The sequence below is a fragment of the Eurypyga helias genome, unplaced genomic scaffold (genome assembly GCF_000690775.1).
Source record: "Eurypyga helias isolate BGI_N326 unplaced genomic scaffold, ASM69077v1 scaffold28702, whole genome shotgun sequence".
Taxonomy (NCBI): domain Eukaryota; kingdom Metazoa; phylum Chordata; class Aves; order Eurypygiformes; family Eurypygidae; genus Eurypyga; species Eurypyga helias.
The window spans coordinates 8,269-29,629 of NW_010238401.1; the positions used below are offsets into that span (position 1 = coordinate 8,269).

The following is a 21,361-nucleotide window of genomic DNA, read 5'->3' on the forward strand; positions in this document are numbered from 1 at the left end:
TGTTCAAATCCTCTTTAATTCTGGAAAGCAGTCAGTCACTTTTTTTTTTATGTACATAAAAATATGTTTCAATGTACAACTTCATTTTTCCTTTCAGATGGTCTTATTATAGTTGGTGTCCATTCAGCGAAATTCCCAAATGAAAAAGCTCTAGATAACATCAAAAGTGCCATTCTGAGGTATAATATTGTCCACCCTGTAGTAAATGATGCAGATGCAACCCTGTGGCATGAACTAGAAGTGTCCTGCTGGCCAACTCTTGTCATCCTTGGGCCCCGTGGAAACATGCTGTTTTCACTTGTTGGAGAAGGCCACAGAGAGAAGTTGTTTTTATTTACTTCTATAACATTGAAGTTCTACAAGGAGAAAGGACAAATCAAAGATAACAACATTGGAATAAAGCTGTACAAAGACTCCCTCCCACCTTCTCCTCTGCTGTTTCCTGGCAAAGTGACGGTGGATGATTCAGGAGAACGGCTTGTAATAGCAGACACTGGACATCACCGGATTTTGGTTACTCGAAAAAATGGAGAAATTCTACAAACTATTGGAGGTAAGGTTATGCAAGTTTATAACAGTAGTTTTAGTTTAGGAGTAGAGTATGTTCCCTGGGCCTACTCTACTGATTCTTTTCTTAGATGACCAAGCAGCTTATAAGCATTGCCGGAAATGTTTTTTTTTACTACAACTGCTTTTACTGGATATGGGGGGGTATAGCATAGTACCATCAATGGGAGACTGTTAATGCAACTGTTGAAGATGTCTGATTTTTTTATTTTGTTCCATTGACTAAGGGTTTTTTAATGTGATGTTTAATATTAATTACAAAAAATTTTGTATTCTTCTGAAAGAGTTGCAAATGGTTTAAGTGCAAATGGTTTAAGTGACATGCATCCGCATCCAGGAGCAAGGTAAGGAAGAGAGACAATCGTACCTCCCTTTCCAGTAGAAGGAATGAATGTTGCATTGTGGTGGTGGTGGTGTGTGGGAAGGTTTTTGGGGTGTGTTTTTTCTTTGGCGAGCGTTGTTGGTATTTTAAATGAAGAGCATTCCTCTATGGGATCCCCTTCTGCTTTTTAGATGAGCGGAGAATTATTAAGAACAATGGCAATGCACTAGTGCATAGGCACCTGAAAATGAAGTTGCCTTAGTATATATGGCCTGTGTTCTCACGAAAATTGAGGTGTAACATACAATCAGGTTTTGAAAATAGGGAAAGTGTTTTAAATTTAGTTACAGTTGTTACAAAGTTTATATTAGTAGCATTTGTGTTTTAAAAAACTAATCTGTAACTGGTTTTGTAAAATTGCTGTTTGCTTTACAATGCAAATCAAGAGAATGTAGTTGAGCTGGCACACTCTGTATGCTTTACTCTTTCATAAGTGAAACATTCAGACTTGTTCTTCTCTTTTTCACTGTTACAGTGATTAAAGTTACATCTTAATGCACCAAGTTACATAGCTGTTATGACAGTCCACCTATGAGCAGCCATAACAGATTTAGGAAGTGGTTGAATCCCCAGATCCCCCAAAACAACGGTTCATTTATCTCTTAGAATCAGGAGCTGTATGCTGATATATCTGGTATTTACTTGTGCCTGTCCCATGGCAGGATCCTGCAAACCTCATGAAAATACCAGTAGCACTGCTGTTTAAAGAAAGGAAGAAAATCTTTTGCTCTTTGAAGTAACAGTGCCTGGATAGACAGACTTAATTATGCAAGTCAACCTGATAAAGGCTTAATAGCCTTCTCTTATGGGAAGTACAAACAGGATTTCTTATGACACAAGTGAGAGAATTTGGTTTCTGTTTGGTATGTGAGATGAGATCTCTGCCAACGAGGTAACTTTTAGTGTTCTGGGACAGTCATGAAACAGGAATTCAGAGGGAAGTGTCCTAATCTCTGTACCTCTCCTTCCTGTGGCACCCTGTGCTATTCCCTTCCCCTGGGATGAGCACCCTGATGCTTGCCAAGGGTAGTTACTGGAATCTGACACACCAGCATCTCAGAGCTTTGTGTCTGTTAAGGTCTAAATTGCCTTCTGACAATAGGTTGTAAAAGTTTGTGTATTGCAGTGACTCAGTTAAATGATTCAGTGGGCAGAAGATAATGTAATGAAGTTGGTAATACAGTAATAAATGTGGATATGCACAAAGGTTGAAATTCCTGTATTTGCATCTTAAATCATGATGCACAAATAACTCATACCTAAATGTCTTCTGCTGACACATACTGCTAATGCACTTTAAATGTTACTTTCTCTGAAATACAGTGCTTACCTTCATACTGTTACATTCAGGTCATGTTCCTTTCTATTTCTTGATTGTTCTGTGCAAAAGACTGTCACTCCATCATTCTCACTGTGCTTTTGTGTAATTACTTCTATGCCGTCTTTTTCCTAATTAATATTGTTACTAATTAGAGAATGCTGTTAATCAAATACTAGTTTCATTTCTGATTACACCAAAATCCAAACCCCTGAAATGGAACTGAGTTTTGGAATTTAAAGTTTTTCCCGCTGGCTTGCTTTGGTGTAGTCAGGAGTAAAAAAAGATTTAGATTTTTATTTGTGTCTTCCATTGTTGCTGGAGTCCTTTAGTGCAAGGGAACAAGAGCAGTTTAGACCCCTATGAAGACTTCTCTTTGGAAGATGAGCTTAAATAAGCAGAGATCTTGTGGAGAACTTGTCCAAAATTTAATAGCACCAGGCTCTTGTAATTACGTAGCACAGTGACTAAAATGAGACTATACAAAATATTAATAATGTAAACTGTACAAGGTGCTGGGAAAGCATCTCTTAGAACACGTAATTCTCTTACAGGTTTAAATGTATGCACTTTATTTTTAAGGGATTTTTTTACTAAAATCACTTTTGAGTTTTCTGTGTTTCATTTATAGGTCCCAACAGTGGGAGAAGAGATGGAAGATTTTCAGAAGCAGCTTTCAACTCACCCCAGGGGATTGCTATAAAAAATAATGTTATTTATGTAGCTGATACAGAAAATCACCTAATTAGAAAGGTAAAGTTTCCATAAGGAAATTCAAAATTTAATCTCTTATTCCTTATTCTACTTACACAGGTGAAAACTTACACCTAATTAATTACTCTGCAAATATCCTCAATATCAGGAAAGAAATTTGGCCCAATATCTCCTAAGTAAATGCTGTTGTGCTGTTTGGTTTTTAAAAGGCTACACAGACTTTTGTGCTTCCTTTCAGCTGATGATGATATGTGCTACTTATTCTAGCTTAACTGATTTTTTTTTTAGTCACTCTTACTTTCCTGTTATGAGAAACATCTATTCTTAGTAATGGAAGCAAAAATCAGTTTTGTTTCACTTCCAGTAGTATCAGATTCTTATGTAAAGTTATTGTGCCGCTATGGTTCAGTGAATATCTAAACTTTTGTTAGCTGTTTGGGTTTCTAAAGTACAGGTAACTGCTTTAATTTCAGAACTGTCTGCATGTGGATTTTTCTTGATGAAACACTTGCAAGGTTTTAGCACGTAGGAATATTACTTTATATATATATATAGTCATGGAATCTTACATTTGGTTAGGTCAGATTTAGAATAATCAGAAGTTAAGTTTATTGAAGCAATATTACATTATTATTATTAAAAGTATTTCATGCATCTCAGAAGATCTTGTACTCAGATCCTCACCAATATGTCTGATTCATGACCAGAGGAGGTACATCCTTACTCAATTTAAGGTACCTTTGTACTGTTCAGTAGGTTCATTCTGTTTCACTTCAGAGCACTAGTCCACAAACTCCCTGCACTGTCCTCATTATAGTTGGCTGCCCAGTTTTATTCTGCAAAGGACTAAAGCTCCCTTTTGGTAAAGAAACATTGTTGCTAAAAATGAGTAGTTTGCTCCAAGGTCCTCCTCTTCTTGCTCCAGGTAGCCTGGTCAACAGAGGAAGTTAAGCATTGCAGGTAGCAAAACAGCTGAAGATCTGGATCATACTGCTTCAGCATTTTTCATGATAATTAGCTGTTCCCTTTCATCTAAATGTGCCATGAGAGTACCCCAGAATTAAAGTAATGCAACAGCTACAGGACATGCTTTTGAATGTTTGTGCAGGCCAGGGACCTTACAAAAAGAATGCATTTACTGCTACAAAAGTTAGAAGGTGCTATGCATGAAAGACTCCCTCTTTACATGATTATCACAATAAATTCATGAGAGGTGTTGGTCACTTAGAAAATGAGTAAAAGGGGAAGGAAAAATAAAGGGATTTAGGTTGCAGAAATTAAATAAAATACGTTTTTTGCTTCAGGGCCTGGAATAAACTGGAAAAATAATTTGCTTTGTACACATCATTTTATTTTTATGTCGTATTCCTACAGAAGTTGAAAATACAACATGCACATCCATTTTCCATTTGAGTATTTCTCTACAAAATTTTGGTGCTTTCTTCTAAAACTTCTGAGCAGATCTTGACAGGGCATTGTTAATTTTTGTTGCATATGGAAGAGGCGGTTTTTCTTCTTCCACCTTTCCCCCTACATCAACAAGCTCTGTGGTAAAATTAATTATTTTTCTACATAAACAATCACTTAAAATTTGATAGGATTTGATTTTTATTTGTCAGCAAAAACTCTCTGTTTCTGACATCTAGCTCAAATTTTATGTAACCTCAGTCAAGTTAATGTTGTACATTGGGTATGAATAATTTTGTTTCTTGTAGATTGACCTGGAATTAGAGACGGTGACCACCGTAGCAGGCATTGGAATACAAGGCGTTGACAGGGAAGGTGGAGCAAAAGGAGAAGAACAGCCTATCAGTTCTCCGTGGGACGTCATCTTCGGAAATTCAAGTATTGTATCAGTTGAGCTTTTAACATCTTATATTTACACATGCATGACTGTTTGCTAAATGTTCTCCTGTTTTGGTAATAAGCTGAGATATGACAAAGTAAATATTTACTTTACAACTGAGTCTAAAAGCCAGTCGTTTCATTTGCAAGTGATAACTGCAGTTCTGCTTTGGATCCTGAAAAAACGTGAACTGTTACTTGATGTGAAGAAAAATTTATTTGTAGCAAGTTAATAGTTACTGGGTCCAAAACCAGAAGAAACTTGTGACTGCTTTTGTTAGGCCAGTGCTTTATGCCAGGATCACTTAAGAACCAGCTCCATTTTACAGGAAGTGGGCATTGTCTAGAAGTTCCTTTCCTTGCCTATACAGACATGCCTGAACCCTTGTAAATATTTGAGTTTAGGAAACAAAATAATTTTAGTTGAGGACCTCTGTTTATTCCTGTTTAGGTGGTGTAAAATTATGAAACTCAAAATCATGATAGAGTCAGTCAGATAGGAGAGGAATACCTCAGAATAAACCTTGCAAGCATCAGGGGGTAAAAAGTAAATCTTAGCATAACAGGATACAAGAATCTGCGTCTGAGGGTTTAAGTAGCTTTCTTTCCTGAATCACTTGACAGACACCTGAGCTTAACATCATGTAACTGCCCTGTTTTCAACTGTTACTAGCTGTGAGTTGATGCTCTTATTTTCTGTTTCCATTTCAATATCATCTACAAGTTGCAGATTCCAGTTTCTTAAGAATGACAGAACAATGCTTTAATGGGGCATAAACCCCTTAGGTCAGTATTTCAGACATAAAAATTGACTTCCATTATTGGGTTTTCTTGAATCTGCTAATGAATTGGGTGGAGAGGGAGTGTGATTTAAGTCTGAGATCTTTACATCAGAGGTGCTTTCCAAGGTTAGTAAATTAGAACAATTTACTGACCTGCAAGCATTTGTTATAATCTTGGGTCAGTTACGAGGGAGGAAAACACACTCAAATTAAGATTAAAGGAACAGGAGGCTAGCTCATAAATGCACTATAGAAGTCTTCTGGTATAAATACTTGTCAGTATAGACAGTGTACCACCAGGAGCTTTGATTACTTAAATAAGCAACCTTCATCAATTTTTAGACTTAACACTTTTAAGTAACAAAAAACAAACAAAAAGGGGCCACTTTTTTGAAAGGCTTTGTCAATGACCCTTACCATCTGTGTTAAGCACAGGGAATCCTACTTGCAAGAGAAAGGAGTAGTACCTGAAGGAAGATCTCGCCGTGTGTCAGTTGCTGTTAATGAAGGCATGAGTTTGTCTGAATTTTATCCAATCTGGTTTTCCTTTTGTGAACCAGTAGACTGTTGTGTGACTAGGTGGTAAAGTTTTCAGAGTATCTTGAACCAGCAAGCTGATCTCCGTGGCATGTTATTGCAGAGCTGTTTTGCATATCAGCAAAGGAGGAGACTAATAACTCATCAGTGCTTCAGAAACTTAAGCTGGTTAACAGAACTGTTCAAAATATCCTATAATTTTGGTTTTCATTTTTCATGATGCTTTCTTCTGCTTCTGCCGGTAGTTGAATATCTGTTGATACTTTTATTTTTGAGAGCTCTTCTTGTTAAATGTTAATTGATATGGTTGTTATCAACATGAACATAGCAATCACTGAATTAGTCACCTGTAGGGGATTAGTCATCTGCACAGTTCAGCACTTGACTGCTGAATTTTTATAAGCATTTACATAAAAAACAGATCTTCTGGATGCACTCTGTTCAGACAAATACAGATTTTTTTCATATTCAGTTAGAACCTACCAGTCAGATGTCTGTTTACATCTCTACAAAATATAATATAACCTATCAGTTAAGAAGAGATTAAATCAATTTAAAATTCTTCTTTGAGAGGGTAATAGGCCAAATAGGAAAAATTGGGGGGGAGGGCCTTTCAGTTTCTTTTTAAGATTTTTTTAATATTGTTTTGTGTGAGTAAATTTAGCTAAATTAAATTATTGTAATAGTTATACGAAACTCTTGAGAAAAATATAACTAAAAAGAGCTGTCAGAACAGAGGGTTATACTGAGTTGAATGCTAACAGGAGTCTGTCCCAGAGCGTGAGGAACCAGGTCTGTGTCTTGCAGTCGGCAGTGCGTTTGTCTTACAGCATACTGTCATGAGCTACAGTGACTACTTTAAGTTTGTTGTCAGACATCGAAATAGTTTGTGAACACTGCAGCAGAGTTTGACAAAGTTGTACTGTCACTGCAAATTGCTTGAGCCTAGTAGGATCTTGTGTTACTGTCCAGTATGTCATAGGATTGGTTTGTTACTCAGTAAATCCATACAAAGCACAGATTTGTAAGAAATCTTCACTGTCCTGGGCAGAGACCCAGCCTTCTGTTGGTGATTTTGTGTGCTGTCTACAAGTAGATAGCCTGTTGTCAGCATATTAAAACCGGTATGCCAAGGTCTATTTATTCATTTGGATGGAAGAAGTAATTGATGAGAGTTTCAAAAACTACTTCTGTTCGCATTCACACAGCAGTGCCCATTTTTTACATAAGCTTAGCTCTCTGTGCAAGTTGCAGGTGGTCATGTACACTTCAACAATTAGGTTCATTATTACAAAATTCATATTGGACTTCTGTGTTAACTGGCATGGCATGTGGGAAATAGTATTGCACTTTCCCATCTTCCATAGATCTATATAGCTTAAACTGGGTACAAGAGGTATTTCTTCCTTTTCAGAAGATAGATTTATGGATTCTATATTTTTTAAACAAGTGATGCTTCTGTGAGTTTCCTTCCAGTGTTCAAATGCTATCCAGAATATGAAAGGGAGAAAAAAAGAAGTTTAAATGTTTAAGCTGTCTGTGTACTACACTAGATAGTATTGAACAGCTTACGCTGACCTTTTTCTAAGTCTCAAAGGGAAAGGTTACCTCTTAAGAGAAAATTTTTGGTATCATTTATATCTTTTGAGATTACTCCTACATACAGTTTAGAGTATGTATTGATCAGTTAAAAGACTTCATTGTTTGCATTTTAAAATGTTAATGTATGGTTTGTTGTGAAATTAAAAATATTGAGGACAAAAGTTATGAGGGCACAAGTAAGTTAATCTTCAGAACAGGTACTACAAAGTAGCGTGCTTTTAAGTGTACTCATCCATTTCCATGAGATAATAGGCTCATGTTTCCCCCTTTCCTATAGATGCTGAAGTCTGTGGCAAAGTTGTTAAGTGACAGAAATAACATTTAAAAGAAAGTTGGCACAAATGTCTTTCCTTAAGGTAGAGGAGTTAATGAAGACAAAACACACACTAGAATTCAGGGCAGACAGTATTCTTCCTTGTCATCTTTTTTAGTTTTTTCGTTATGGCCACTGAGCTTGTGTTTTACCCTCCCCCTTTAAAATTCTTGAATGAACTCCATGGATTAAATTCTGGCTTCGTTGAAATGGTTGCTGAAATTTGCATTGACATAGATTGTGCAGGAAACACAGGGGGAGGGCCAGCAGATTAAAAATACATTATTAAATTACCGTGTGCTTTTTTAGTTTCCTCTGTTGTCCCCTTCTATTTTTATTCAGTGGGTGTTGAAAGCAAGTGATACTTAAATGCACAGTTGATCTGAGCGTGAAATGTTCTTGATAGCTGCGTTCTTGGTGGAAGGAACAGGACAATGACCTGTACTTGGTGACATAACTCTGTGTTTCACATTCCAAAAATCTGGTCTTAATTGCGTGATTGTAATCTATTTATAGAAACTCCCAAGTACAATATTGACCATGCTTTCAGTAAACTAGTTGGAATTTTTTACGTCAGTTTAGGTTTTACATAGATATTATTTAAATGAAGTCCCCTACCTTATCATACTGGTACAATTTTTATAGCCCTTAAAAGGCAAAAGTATGCAAGATTTTTTTTTCTCTCCTTGTTTCTGCTAGAGGATTATTTAGTACCACTGCATTCCAGAGGAACACTTCTTTTTTCTGAATTGCTCATGGTGATTCTTCCCTAGTTCTACAAAAAAAATCGAGCAATAGTCACTTCAGCAATAAGCAATTAGCACTTCCTGGGTGAGCTCAGACCATATGTGAGCTGTTTGTCTGAACTGTCTGTGTCTTGAAAGTATGCTTTCTGCAAGTCCCTTTCTTTTTCCTTGTAGTCTGGTCTCCGTCTGGCATTGAGGCTCTAGCCTTCATTTGTCCTGTGGAAGGAATTTTCCTTGGTAATAGCTGAAAATAAAACAGCTGCTTTTGTGATCATCAGGGATTAATTAGGAAATATTTTTCTGGACCACTCAGAATTTTAATTACTCTAAACATATGTTGCATATGTAATATGACTGCATGATGTAGCAGTGTAGATGTACTTGGAATGCAAAAGGCCTCATCATCTCTATAGCGGTTTCTTATGCAAAGTGCAAACTCAGAGATACCCCATTCAGCTTCGGGCTGCATCTACCCTTGTCCAACATCAGTTCCACAGAAGACAGAATCATAGAACGGTTTGGGTTGGAAGGGACCTTAAAGATCATCTAGTTCCAACTCATTCCTTCTCCTAAACTGGCTTTTTGGGTTTTTTTTTTCCTTTAAGCATTTGCGAGAAAACTGAGGAGGGATAAACTTTCAGGACTAGTAGCTTTTTGTGCCGTCAGCCCAACAGACTTCTGTATTCCAAGTCAAAACTGAGAGCTTAAGGAGTTTATGGTATTGCTAAATAGTAATAGTCACAAAAGTTATTAATATTTCACATATTCAGTATAGAAACAGGTCAAGAAATGAGATATTTATGTTAGTATTTTAGTATAAACATGCCTTTGACGGCAACATACAAAGTCTTAAGGATGTATTGAGAGTTGTGACTGAATATCCAACAGTAATCTCACGCAGTTTAGTTTGGCGGACTACTTTTGGAGAAGTTGGGCATCTCTGTGTCATGACAGAATGGATGATGATGATAATGATGACTTTTTGCAGTAAGAAGAAACATTTGGATTAACAGAGTTACTAACTTAACAGATGGCAAACTTAGTAACATTTTGAGGTCCATGATTTGAAACTGCCCTCTATAAAATACTCTCTTTGTACCTGTAATGATGATTTCTCAATCTCTCTGTTCCGCAGTCTGTAAGTCTTGTTCTGTGAGTTAAATGTATGCTCGTGCTAAAGAAGTTAAAACCAGAAATCAGAGTTCTAAACACTAGTTTAGGTATCAGATACTGTTTTCACTACAAAATTCCAGATGCAGAGCTGCTGAGAATAAACATCCTTAACAGGTCTTACAGAGACTTTGTCAGGCATGCTGGGGTCAGAAAGACACAGTTTTCGACTGTGCTCATTCGATGCTGAAAGTGCTTCCGAATATGGAATATGGGTGTTGGGGGCCAGGGGGGACTGTGGTGCTGAAGTACCCTGAAATGTATGTGTTTGCTGTGCCTAAATAGGAATGAATAAAACACATAACCAAACTTAGCTTCTTCTATAGTTAGAGTGCTGTGTCCCAACACCAAATAATCTAAATTAGTTCTTTCATGTTAACAAATGCTATCCACTTTGGATTTTTTTGACGTTTACTGCCAGAAGGTGTGAGTTAGAAAACTTGTGAAAGAAAAATATTTCATTATAGTCATCATTTTTAGCTCTTTATTAATTCCCATTGTCTGACATCCCCTTGGTGTCTATGCCCAAGGATTTCCCTCAATGAGAGGGCAGGTATGTTAACTAAGGAGGAAAATTCCAGCAGCATTTTGTTTTATAAAAAGTCGCGCTGTTTGCATGATGCCACACTGTGTGAAATAGTGCCAGGTAACACCGAAAAGAAGGAAGAAACTTAGTTTTTATTCCTCTGAAAAGGACGATGTGTACTTGTGGCAATCCTGACTTACAGTGCTTAAGTAAGTGTTTAGGGCCTTGCTGTCTCTGTCTCACTGAAGGAGAATGAGGATTCTCTCGTTCTGTCAGTAAGATTTGGATTTAATTTGCTAAACTTCCACTGATGAAAGTGAAGTTGTGACTTGCCTTCGCATGGTCACATAGGCAGCACATTAAACCAGAGGGTGTGTTAAGAGCCCTTTTTGCCTCAGGTTTTTGCAGAGAATGAGTGTACCAACTTCTTCCCTGTTATTTCTTTTTTTAAAGATAAAATTAGTAGATAAGAATATTATTCTTAAAAATTCACTCCTTTTAGAAAATGTCAGTGGTGCCAGCCACAGAATCTAACTTTGATTTCCAGGCTTTTAATTCCCAGACTGGAAGTAAGCAACCAGTCCTTGGACAGGGACACTGGAAGTGTGAGCAGTCCTGGGAATGGAATCTCTTCAACAGATAATTGCTGTTCAAAATAGATAATTGCTGGTAGAAAATAAAATCTTTTCTGTGTGTTCACAGTTAATGGTCAGTAGTGTTATTAAGCTGTTTAAAGTTGTCTATGTGTCCAGATAGGAGTGAATTCTTAAAACAGATGCATAGTAGAGTCAGATTCAGGAGCACTGAAGCATCGTCCAATATGAAATACCAATGCATTCAGAGCTCTAGTTCATTGTTAGTGAATCTTTATAACCTAAGTGTATCGCATTTGCAAGCCATACTTTGCTTTGATACAGGCAGCACTAAAGATAAGAGAGCACATACCCTAATAAGGATAAACTACACTGGATTTTTAAAACAGCTCAAGATAGGTTGGAATGTGGTGCTTAATTGAATAAACGTAAAATAATTGCTTTGTTCTTTTATGTTGTCTTATAATAAATTCTTTAAAAATGAATTCTTTCCATTCAAGGATGATAAGGAGTTATGATAATGATGACATTACCATAATTTTAGCATGCGTGTTCTCCCTGGCCCCCTTCTCCTGCGAGAACAATGCAAGGATGACAGTGGTGACATGTCCTCAAGCTGTTCTATCCTCAAAGAAGAGGTGGTTCTATCTTTTGTTTCAGAATATAAAGCATTAAACTCTGTAGTGTCAGGGCCACTGTGTGATAAAATACCTTAGCTGTGCAACTATCGGCTTTGTTTTTACTTTCCTGGTTTTGTATAAAAAATTTTATACAAAACTGACATATTTTCCACAACGCAGTATGTCTGTGCTGTTTCCATGCTTGCATCCATTCTCTTTATTCTAATTGCCATCCAGTAGAAAATATTTAAGTTGCATTAAAATTTATGATGGTTGTGGCGCTCTTACTTATTTTTCCTGTCTTGTTGAAGAAAGGATCTTCTCTCAATTGATTGTACATATTCAGTAAAATTTGAAATTAATATTGATGCTTTTTTTCCTGTGTCTCACACTTGATAAGGCTTTCAGTGTGCAGAATTAGGGTAAGAAACCTTTTCAATTTTTCAACGTATAGCTGTCACAAGGGAGTTTTCAGTGGGTGGAATTAGAGCATTGGATAGATGAAGAATAAATGGAATAGATTTTTCTTAAGTGCTCAGTTCTAGTCTTACTCCTTCATTTCATTGGTGGGTGAAGTGAGTATTAAATAATGAACAAAGTACTTTTTGAGACGCCTCGGAATGAACAGCGCAGCAGAGCAAGATATAGAGCTCAAATTTCTGAATTGACCGATGATTTTAGCACTGTTCCTTCTGGGTACTGATAATAGTAGCACCTGAAAAGTTCAAGGTATGCATCATGGAAACGTAAAGTCCTGAAGTTGAACATGTGCTATAGAGGAAGTAGCGAAATAAATTCATAGGCCACCCTCTCAATTTAAATCTTTTTGAAACAAGCTCTAATCAAAGGTGATTCTGTAATTGGTTTTGGGGATTTTTCTAGTTGGAGTGTTTCTGACATTGCCAGTACGTTGAGAACATCCCTGGTGACTCATAAAACATGTGTTTTCCAACTCAGTTTGCAAGTCTCCCAGCTCAATGAAAAGCTTTTAGATGCTTTGAAAGTTTGACTTTTATTCTTGGAGCTCTAGTTTGCATCAAGACATGGAGCCACATGGAGGTGCAGCAGGGAGTAAGCAGAGTTCCTTTGATGACAGCCTTGGAAACTTATATCTTGCTCCAAGAAACAGAAAGCTGAAGATATTAAAATCATACCAGTACTCCTCTGAAGAGGGCTCACACTAAGTATGACCCCAGAAGTATGTGGTTTTTTCACTCTTGCAGTGTAAGAAAGATTTAGGATTAGAACAACAACAGCAGGGTCTCAGTTGGAGGAATAGTGGTAATTTCATTTTAGGAAGATTGATTTGGACTAACTTCTGAGGTTTAAAATGCTTGCAAGCATTTTGTATATAATTGCTTTTATTTTGAAACTTCAAAATGCTGGCAGGGGGGAAGTATCCTTTAGCTTATTTGCAGGAACAGCTATGAGGTGCAATGTTTAATAAATTTATGTGAATAAATATTTTCTGTGAGCAATTTGGAGGTATTTTTCTGTGAATGGCTAATAGGTATTCCAATATCCGATACATTGATTTAGAAAAACATCTTAATGTTGTCTGACTAGATGAGATGCTTATATACAATGTGTATAGACAATACGGTGTTAGAAAGATAATAGTGTCCCCATTTTCATACATTTTTTAAATGTCGACTTTCTGTTCCTTAATATTTTCAGAAAAGGCTAAGGTAAATTTTGTTTGGGTTTGGTTTTTTGTTTTTTAATGGTCTTTCACAGCTTGTCTTCATGCGTTCTTCCTTATGCTGTAAAGTGATCCATTTAAGGCTGTAGGGCACTTACATATTCTTCTCTTTCCATTTGTATCATTTTGTTGGTGCAGTATTATCTGGCAAGCATTGTGTAACGTTACAGGTTTGGATTGGTGCATAGCAGTGTTATACTTTGAGATCACACATTCGTGTTACCACACGTACCTGTGCATAGGGAATACAACTCGGAAACTGGATCATTAGTTCAGGGGGAGATTAGTAACGGCCTCATCACATCTAATCTTTGAATAAACAGCAGCTGTTGTTGTCCAGAGCGTAAATCTACATGACACCCAAGCATCAGTTACCCTTATCTTAAAGACATTATGTACTCTGTACATAATGTAACAAAGGTACTGCCGTTACTTCTCTCAAAACCTGTATAGAATTGCCAGTATATTTTTGGCATATTTAATTTTGTCACTAGCTTTGTAAAAAAAACACCACCTACCTGTACGTACTCCCTCCCAAATCATGCTTGGCAAACATATGTACATATTTGTTGGCCAGTAAGAATCCAAAAATAACAGGTGAAACATGGACCCAATAGAGTGTTGCAAAGAGCAAATCCCATTTGAAATATTGCCTTTGCCAGGTAGGGATATTAAACCCACTATTTTTATATTCTTGGGAAGAGTACAGAAGAAAAGTAGCAGAGTTCTTGATAGATGAAAGACACTGTCTCCTTTTTTCTGTTTATTGGTTGGGGTTGTTTTTTCCCCGCGGCACAAGGTGAGCTGAAGTAGGGGGGGTGGCAGGGTTGACTTAGTTGTTTTATAAAACATTCCCAAAGATCCTTTTTTTCACATCCACTTTTAAAAGTTTCAGGGACCCAGGAAGATGATGTGTTATGGATAGCAATGGCTGGCACACATCAGGTATGGGCACTGATGTTGGAAGGTGGAAAACTACCAAAGGGAAGGTAAGAAGCTGTAATGAGAGACATGTGAAATTGCTGCATGTCTCGATAAACAGCTTTCAAACCCCAAAGAGAGAGATAATCAAATTACACTAAAAATAATTTTTCTCAAGCTGTACTTAGCTTGAAGCTTGCTGCTTCTGTTCAGACTTAAAAGGCTTGTGTCCTTGAAAGTCCATCTGCTTTTTCCCACATCTGTTGGATGAATGAAAGATGCTACTTTTGCTATAAAACTGTGACTTAGTAGGGTACATTCGTATGATTTAATGTTACTTTTCATTGCATTTGCTGAATTATCTAGTGATTTATGATAAACAGATGTGAAATAAAACTTAGCACAAAGGCATGGAATAATTCCTTGTGCTGCAATACAGTTGGTTTTATAACTCAGAAGAGCTTGTCCTGTAGCTTCTGTTTATGCATAATGTCTGAAGTATTTCAAGCTCATTCCTGAACCTGGGTACTCTTTTCCTTTAGTGATTTAAAGAAAGGAGTCTGCCTTCGATTCGCTGGGAGTGGAAACGAAGAGAACAGGAACAACGCATACCCTCATAAGGCAGGCTTTGCACAACCTTCAGGTCTCTCTCTAGCTTCCGAGGAACCATGGAACTGCCTTTTTGTAGCAGATAGCGAGAGCAGCACCGTGCGAACCATCTCTCTGAAAGACGGAGCGGTGAAGCACCTTGTAGGAGGAGAGAGAGATCCATTGGTAATCACTTCAAACTTCCCCACACTGCCCTACTAATATTCCTCAAGCCTGACCTGGAGGAACCACTTTTGGGGTGAGAGGGTAAATCAGTTTCCATGGCCATCAATTTCTTAACTTCACTGCTTGGAATGCAAATGTGTGCAGACTGTGACACTCAGGTCGTAGTGCAGATTGTTGTTCCTCAAATAACAAATTACTTCACTTATTTTTAAAATAGCCAACTTGATTCAGCATTGTGTGGTCATTAAAGCCAGCTGGATTCATACTGATGATGTAAATGTGAGAGTTTCCATTTCCATGGTTAGCATCCACACTTCCCAGTTTTCAGTATCCTTGTTTTGAAGTTGTCTTGGTATTTTTAATTTTTTTTTTTAAGCCGGTGAACTTCCATTTAATTTCAGTCATTTAAATTCATGCCAGCATTGAATAATCAAATGTATTAATTTCATTAAATACTTTTTCAGAATTTGTTTGCCTTTGGTGATGTGGATGGAGCGGGCATAAATGCAAAGCTGCAGCATCCCTTAGGTGTAACATGGGACAAGAAAAGAAAACTACTCTATGTGGCAGATTCCTACAATCATAAGGTAAGCATATAGTAGCTTGTTATATACAGCCTTTGCATTTTTTACAAATACGAAGGATTATTTTAGGAACATACAAAGGTTGTGCTTGTTCAGTTAAGCTGAGGAAACAAATTATACCGGTTCCTTTGTGGGTTCTTTTCCTTTCCTTCCTTCCCTTATGGGTCCTTCTCTTTATGGTTGTTTTGCTGTCACATGCTTCTGTGTTGGTCCCTTGGGGAAGGTGAATTTAAAGTGCCAAGTTACAGTTCAGACTAAAGACCCTTCTATCTTCCCAAAGACCCTGAGCTAGAGCAAGAGCTAGAAATGCCCACGAATATTTGCAGGTTTGATACAACTGGTAGAACAAGAGGACTTGCTCTGCACTTAAAAAAGCCACCCAAGTTTTGTGAAGTATTGTGGGTTGTCTCCGTGGAACATCAAGATAAGAGAGATTGTTTTGTGTGATTGTTCTTACGCGATGTTGTATAAGTTTTCATGGCTAGAAGGCTGCTAACAGTACATTGATTAAATGCATTAAAAGACAAGTAATTTTTTTTAATTTGAAGAATTAAGTGAAGAAGTAAAGAATTCACACTAAATGCTTAATGAAATCTATGTGACAAATGAATTTTTGTTTCAGGTATTGTATAAACATTATAAACTTATTTGCTATCACTTTAAGAAAAAAAAACCCTCATCTATTTTCAGAGAAGAAATTATATAGAGGTTTGCCTGGCAGTTTTGCTATGCACTCATTATTTTGCAGATGTTTCCAGAAAGGCCACAAACATTAGAAGAAAAAGCCATTCAGCATACTTTTATACCAGAGGGGTAGGTGTCTTAGAAGTTAAGGAAGCGAACAGCAAGCGAAGTCCAAAGGAAGAAGTAAGGTCCAGCAGGGAATGACGGGGGGGCAGATGGGAGTATTCATTTGATGAAGTACGGTACCTTAGCTTCTAAGGCACACACTTGGTAGCTAAGGTACTCAAAATTAGGGCTGGCTTCTGAAAATGTTGGGCTGAGAAATGCAGAACTTCTAAATCCTGGTGTTTTTTTTTCAGAGAAGCTTTTTTGTGTCTTTGCTTATTTTAGATTAAGGTTGTAGATCCCAAAATGAAGAACTGTGCTACCCTGGCAGGCACAGGAGAAGCAAGCAATGTTCTTGGTTCCAGCTTCACACGGTCGACTTTTAATGAACCAGGAGGTTTGTGTGTTGAAGAAAGTGGCCGCTTGATGTATGTTGCAGACACGAATAATCATCAGATTAAAGTGCTGGATTTGGAAACAAAAGTTCTTTCCATGGCAAGTAATACTTATTAAAAAGGCTGATAGTGGTATTTCTTGATATAAATTACTATTACAGACTTTGGCAAGTGGTATAAAAATCATATAGCTAATAAACTTTTTGGATACAGTAGCTGTATTCACAGAATGTTTTCTGATAATGTAAACATTACCTCTTAGCACAGTTGTTGATGACAGCCTTTGGAAAGGCAACTTTGGCATGAAAACAGAAAGTGATGATCCTCTAGGAAAGAGTAATGCAGAAACATGTGTTATTAAAAATACAGCCCAGTTTTTAGTATGAAAAGCGTTTCATGAGCACTTGCAACTCCCTTTGTAACAAGTGGAAGTTGAAGTAGATTACCAAGTCCCGTAAGTAAGCCGTAAGAGATGATTTTGGGAGGTCAGTGACTTAAAGCAGGTCACATAGCAGGCTTCCAAGTTGTCAGATCAAAACCACTGTCATAATTGAGCATTGCAGTGTTTGCTTATAAACATAAAAGCAAAAAAAATATGTGCTCCTGTCAGTCTTACAAAGGCACTATGTCTTCATGTTTTCATATATCTATGCACACACATATATATGACATAGTGGTCCGACTGTCTTCTTGTGTGTTTCTTGCATTTAATCATACACGGTCTTAATGTGCATTTAGATTTTCGTATCATATAACATGTTGGTGGCTTTTCTGGGAAATTATCGTTTACTGTACAATCTGCATGGTTAAAAACCTTGGATTACATTACTGAAGCATGCGGTTTACCACCAAACTAGAAGAAAATACTATAAATTTTATTTGAAGTAAAAATACAATGCCACTGTTAAAATTTTAAATTAAAGGATGCTCTTAACTAGGTGATACTCTAAAGTAGTTGGGGATTTTATGATTTTAATAGTAAATACTGTTTTTATTTGGCTTAACCACTTTTATCTTTTTCATTTTAAAAACTCATTTTGGCCTTCCCCTTTTCATTATCATTTTAGTATTGTCTCACTGTCAGAAAGTTTCAGTCCAATAGCCATATTATCATGTGTTACTTTTCCTAGTCCTTGTCAGCTTTGAAACTGTGATTGTATTGTGAAAGCCTATTTGCTTTCAGTACAAATATGAATAAACATTTTGTTTGATTTCTACTGATAGTTGCCTATCCTGAATCCAGAAGCGTGTGATGTTCCAGATAACCTGCCTGTGCAAAAGGATAAAATAAGAAGCCTTCCAAAACTGCCTAAATCTGCACCAAATGTTCAACTTCCTTCACTGACTGTAGCTCCTGGCCAGACAATTCAGTTTTTATTGAAGTTGACTCTTCCCCCAGATTCAAAACTGAATGAAGAAGCACCCAATTCCTGGTTTATCACAGCGGAAGGTAAAGTACCTGTGTTGTTTTATCAGTTGAACAGGAGTAGGTGAGATTCAAAGCGAGTTCTGTCACGACATGCCTGCAATACAAGGGATCTCAGTCTGATGAATCAAAATGTCCCTCCCAGTCCTGTGTTCCCATTTGACCTTGTGATGCAATACCTGTTATTTAGAGTTGATACATGCAACAGCTGGAGTGGGAAGATTAAAAAAACCCACACCTGATAGGCTATTTTTTGCTTGAATTAATACATGCTGTGTATTTTTTTTTTTTTTAACTTTCTTGGAACAAGCTGCCAGTCAGGGTTTGCAAAAGTACTGATCCTAGAAAAGCCGAGCTTTTTTTGCTCCTTAGGTGCTTGCCCTCTCGACTGTCTCTGTGAACAGCTCATCCCAGCCCTACCATCTCTTTCTGGGAGAAAGCTCACTGTGAAGCTGAAGCATAATCCTGCAAGAGATTTCTTTTTTTTTTTTTTGCTTTTGTCTCTTCCAGAAAGTATTTGAGGTACATTTATACCTAATCACTTTAAACCTACTTTGTTCTAATTCATAATTGCGTATTTTGGCTTGAATATTTTTGCAGGAAGTCATACTTTGTTACTTAAGAGGTAAATTTTGGTACGTCAAGGCAGCAGAAATAATTGGCCTTTTTTGCGAGTTCTTCTGCTGACTTCCTGTGTGAACTTGGACAACTCTTTAAGTCACTATGTACCTTGGTTACTGTGAAATTGGAATACTATTATTATTATATTGGAATAATGGAAATGTTCTTTCATGTTATGGCAGTTTCCTGAGCCTAAATGAATCCCTCTCAACTCTTAAGTATTCTGGAAGAGCACATGGAACATGTTCACATGATGTACAGCTGGAGTGGTTTAATTCTAGCCATCATTGCTGGAGATTACTATGCCTATAACATGACTGGTAGAATAGACTGTATGAGTGTTCCCTAAAATTCTCTTCAATACAAAAATAGCAGGGTTATCTGAAATGCCTTCTTGCACAGGCTGAGCATTAGTGGCTGTTTGGAGACAGTGCTTTCTAATGGTCTAGCTGTACCCAAAAGGGAGAATCTCTCCGTGCCTTTGGAAGTACTGTATGAAAACCAGTCTACAAAATAACCTATATTTTCTCACATTCTTTTTGTATTGAAACAGTTGTGCCTGGTTATTGAGTTACTCGGCTGTGACTCATTTGGTTTAATAATAATTGATTTACGCTCTCGGAAAAAAATTTATCTCACTGAAATGTCAATACTTCTAAAAAGTATCCTATAGTAGGTGCTGTGTGCCTAATAAAATCATAAACTGGTGTTCTTGAGGGTGAAGGGAGGGCACTTCGCAGTCAGACTCTATGAGAAACTTCGGAACATTCTTCTGTTAGACTTTAGGCACCCTGAAGTAAGCGATGCATGGTACAGAGAGCTGTTACGTCTTGGAGGAAGTGAACAACATACCCACTCAGCCAGCATTGAGAAAACCTTAACTGACTGTTTAATGAGTTGCTGAACAGTTCTTTTAAAAAATGAAGAGCCTAGATTATCTTTCTTTTTAGTTTCTAAGTCAAGTTTTTGATGTTGAAATTGCATCATCTGTACCTTCAATAGATTTTTGAAAGCAGCAGAGGGAACATTTGTATTTCAGTTATGTTCACTCAGTTGTTGTGCTGCATTGGATAACATTTATTTTTAGAAATACTGCTGGATTTTAAAATTATACTAATTTTCAGTAATTGTTCTCTGGCTGAATTTACATGCCATATTGGTTTTTAGAATGATAAATACTTCTTAATAGTTATGCCTGCTCGTGGATGAAGTTAAACTGATCTGAAAGTAAACATCTCGTCTTTGTTGGCCAGCCTTCAAAGTGTCCATGTGGTAGCTGTGAAACTCAAGTTCTGTTGTAACAGTCAGCCTGAACGTTGCTAAATTGCAGCAACCCACTTGAAAAACCAGCACTTCTCTTCGGAAATGCCATTAATTCACTTGCAGTTTTATGCATTTGTGGTTGACATCTTCCCTGGAGTATTAGACCTCTGATACAAATGTATAGCAGCCCGTTAATTTAAGGAGTTTTGCTTGTGTATCTCAGAATAAATGTTAGTATTATCTTAAGACCGTATAGGACAAATTGCAGACCCCTTGCATTTCAATAAGATGCACTGTATATATACCTGTAGTTCTGAAGCAAAGCTATGGATCTCTCCATCTTCAAATGACTACTAAGAAGCATTTGGAAGTTACTTTACTTTTTTTTTTCCACAACTGGAAAAGTCAGGAAGGAAATTTCCCCTACTATTGCAGGTGGAATGAAAGTCCATGTTGTCCTATAGGTGTTTTCTGTAGGTTTCAGACATGGAGTTAAATATCCTACTGATAAAACTTGTTCTTCTTTTGCAGATAATACCTGGTTGCTTCAAGGACAGTGTCTGTTTGGAGAAATAAAGGATGTTTCCTGTCAAACTATCATTCCCTTCCAGTTACCCCGGAGCTGTCTGTCAGCTGAAGCTATCCTGGCTGTCAAAGCATGCCTCTACTATTGCAGCAAAGGTAGCAGTGCCTGTATGATGAAAGGAATCTCATTCAGTCAGCCTTTACAGATAGCTAGTACAAACCAAGGCAGCTTGACTCAAGTTGAACTGATACATGCGTTTTTAACCAATTAACCCAGAGCCAACTGATTTCATACTTTATTTTTCTATCTACCATTTCTGTAGGAGAAAAACTTCTCCTCTGTTTATTTTCCTGGAGGTTATGGCAAAGCTAAGAAATAATACACTTGGTAAAATGAAGCAGAGTTCCCTTCAGCTTAACAAGAAAATTTACCATCAGAACCTCATTTCTTTTCGTTACAGTAGCAGCAATAATATTGTAATACTCTAGGCTCTGTTGCCAGTTGTGACTACATTGGATGTATGCCATTCGAAGCAGTGGGCAACAGTTTTTAGAGTCCTTTTGAAAGAGCTGGTGTTACTTTGTGATGTTACTGTAAGAAGTTCTTTGCACTGTGCGTACTGTTAGAATAGCTAGATCTTTTTGG

At 37.2% G+C, this 21,361-nt stretch overlaps 1 protein-coding gene across 1 annotated transcript in view; it reads left to right on the top strand.

Moving 5' to 3' along the window:
- NHLRC2 (NHL repeat containing 2) overlaps nt 1–20,987 on the top strand; it is a gene marked incomplete at its 5' end in the record, with an annotated part of 26,235 nt that extends 5,248 nt beyond the window's left edge. The window contains 10 exons of the mRNA XM_010147834.1: nt 98–553; nt 2,899–3,020; nt 4,697–4,826; nt 14,307–14,406; nt 14,881–15,112; nt 15,577–15,699; nt 16,771–16,980; nt 18,105–18,330; nt 19,355–19,357; nt 20,722–20,987. Coding sequence (XP_010146136.1) covers nt 98–553; nt 2,899–3,020; nt 4,697–4,826; nt 14,307–14,406; nt 14,881–15,112; nt 15,577–15,699; nt 16,771–16,980; nt 18,105–18,330; nt 19,355–19,357; nt 20,722–20,987 — 1,868 coding nt within the window. The remainder of the gene's footprint in view (nt 1–97; nt 554–2,898; nt 3,021–4,696; nt 4,827–14,306; nt 14,407–14,880; nt 15,113–15,576; nt 15,700–16,770; nt 16,981–18,104; nt 18,331–19,354; nt 19,358–20,721) is intronic.
- Nucleotides 20,988–21,361: the final 374 nt, after the last annotated feature.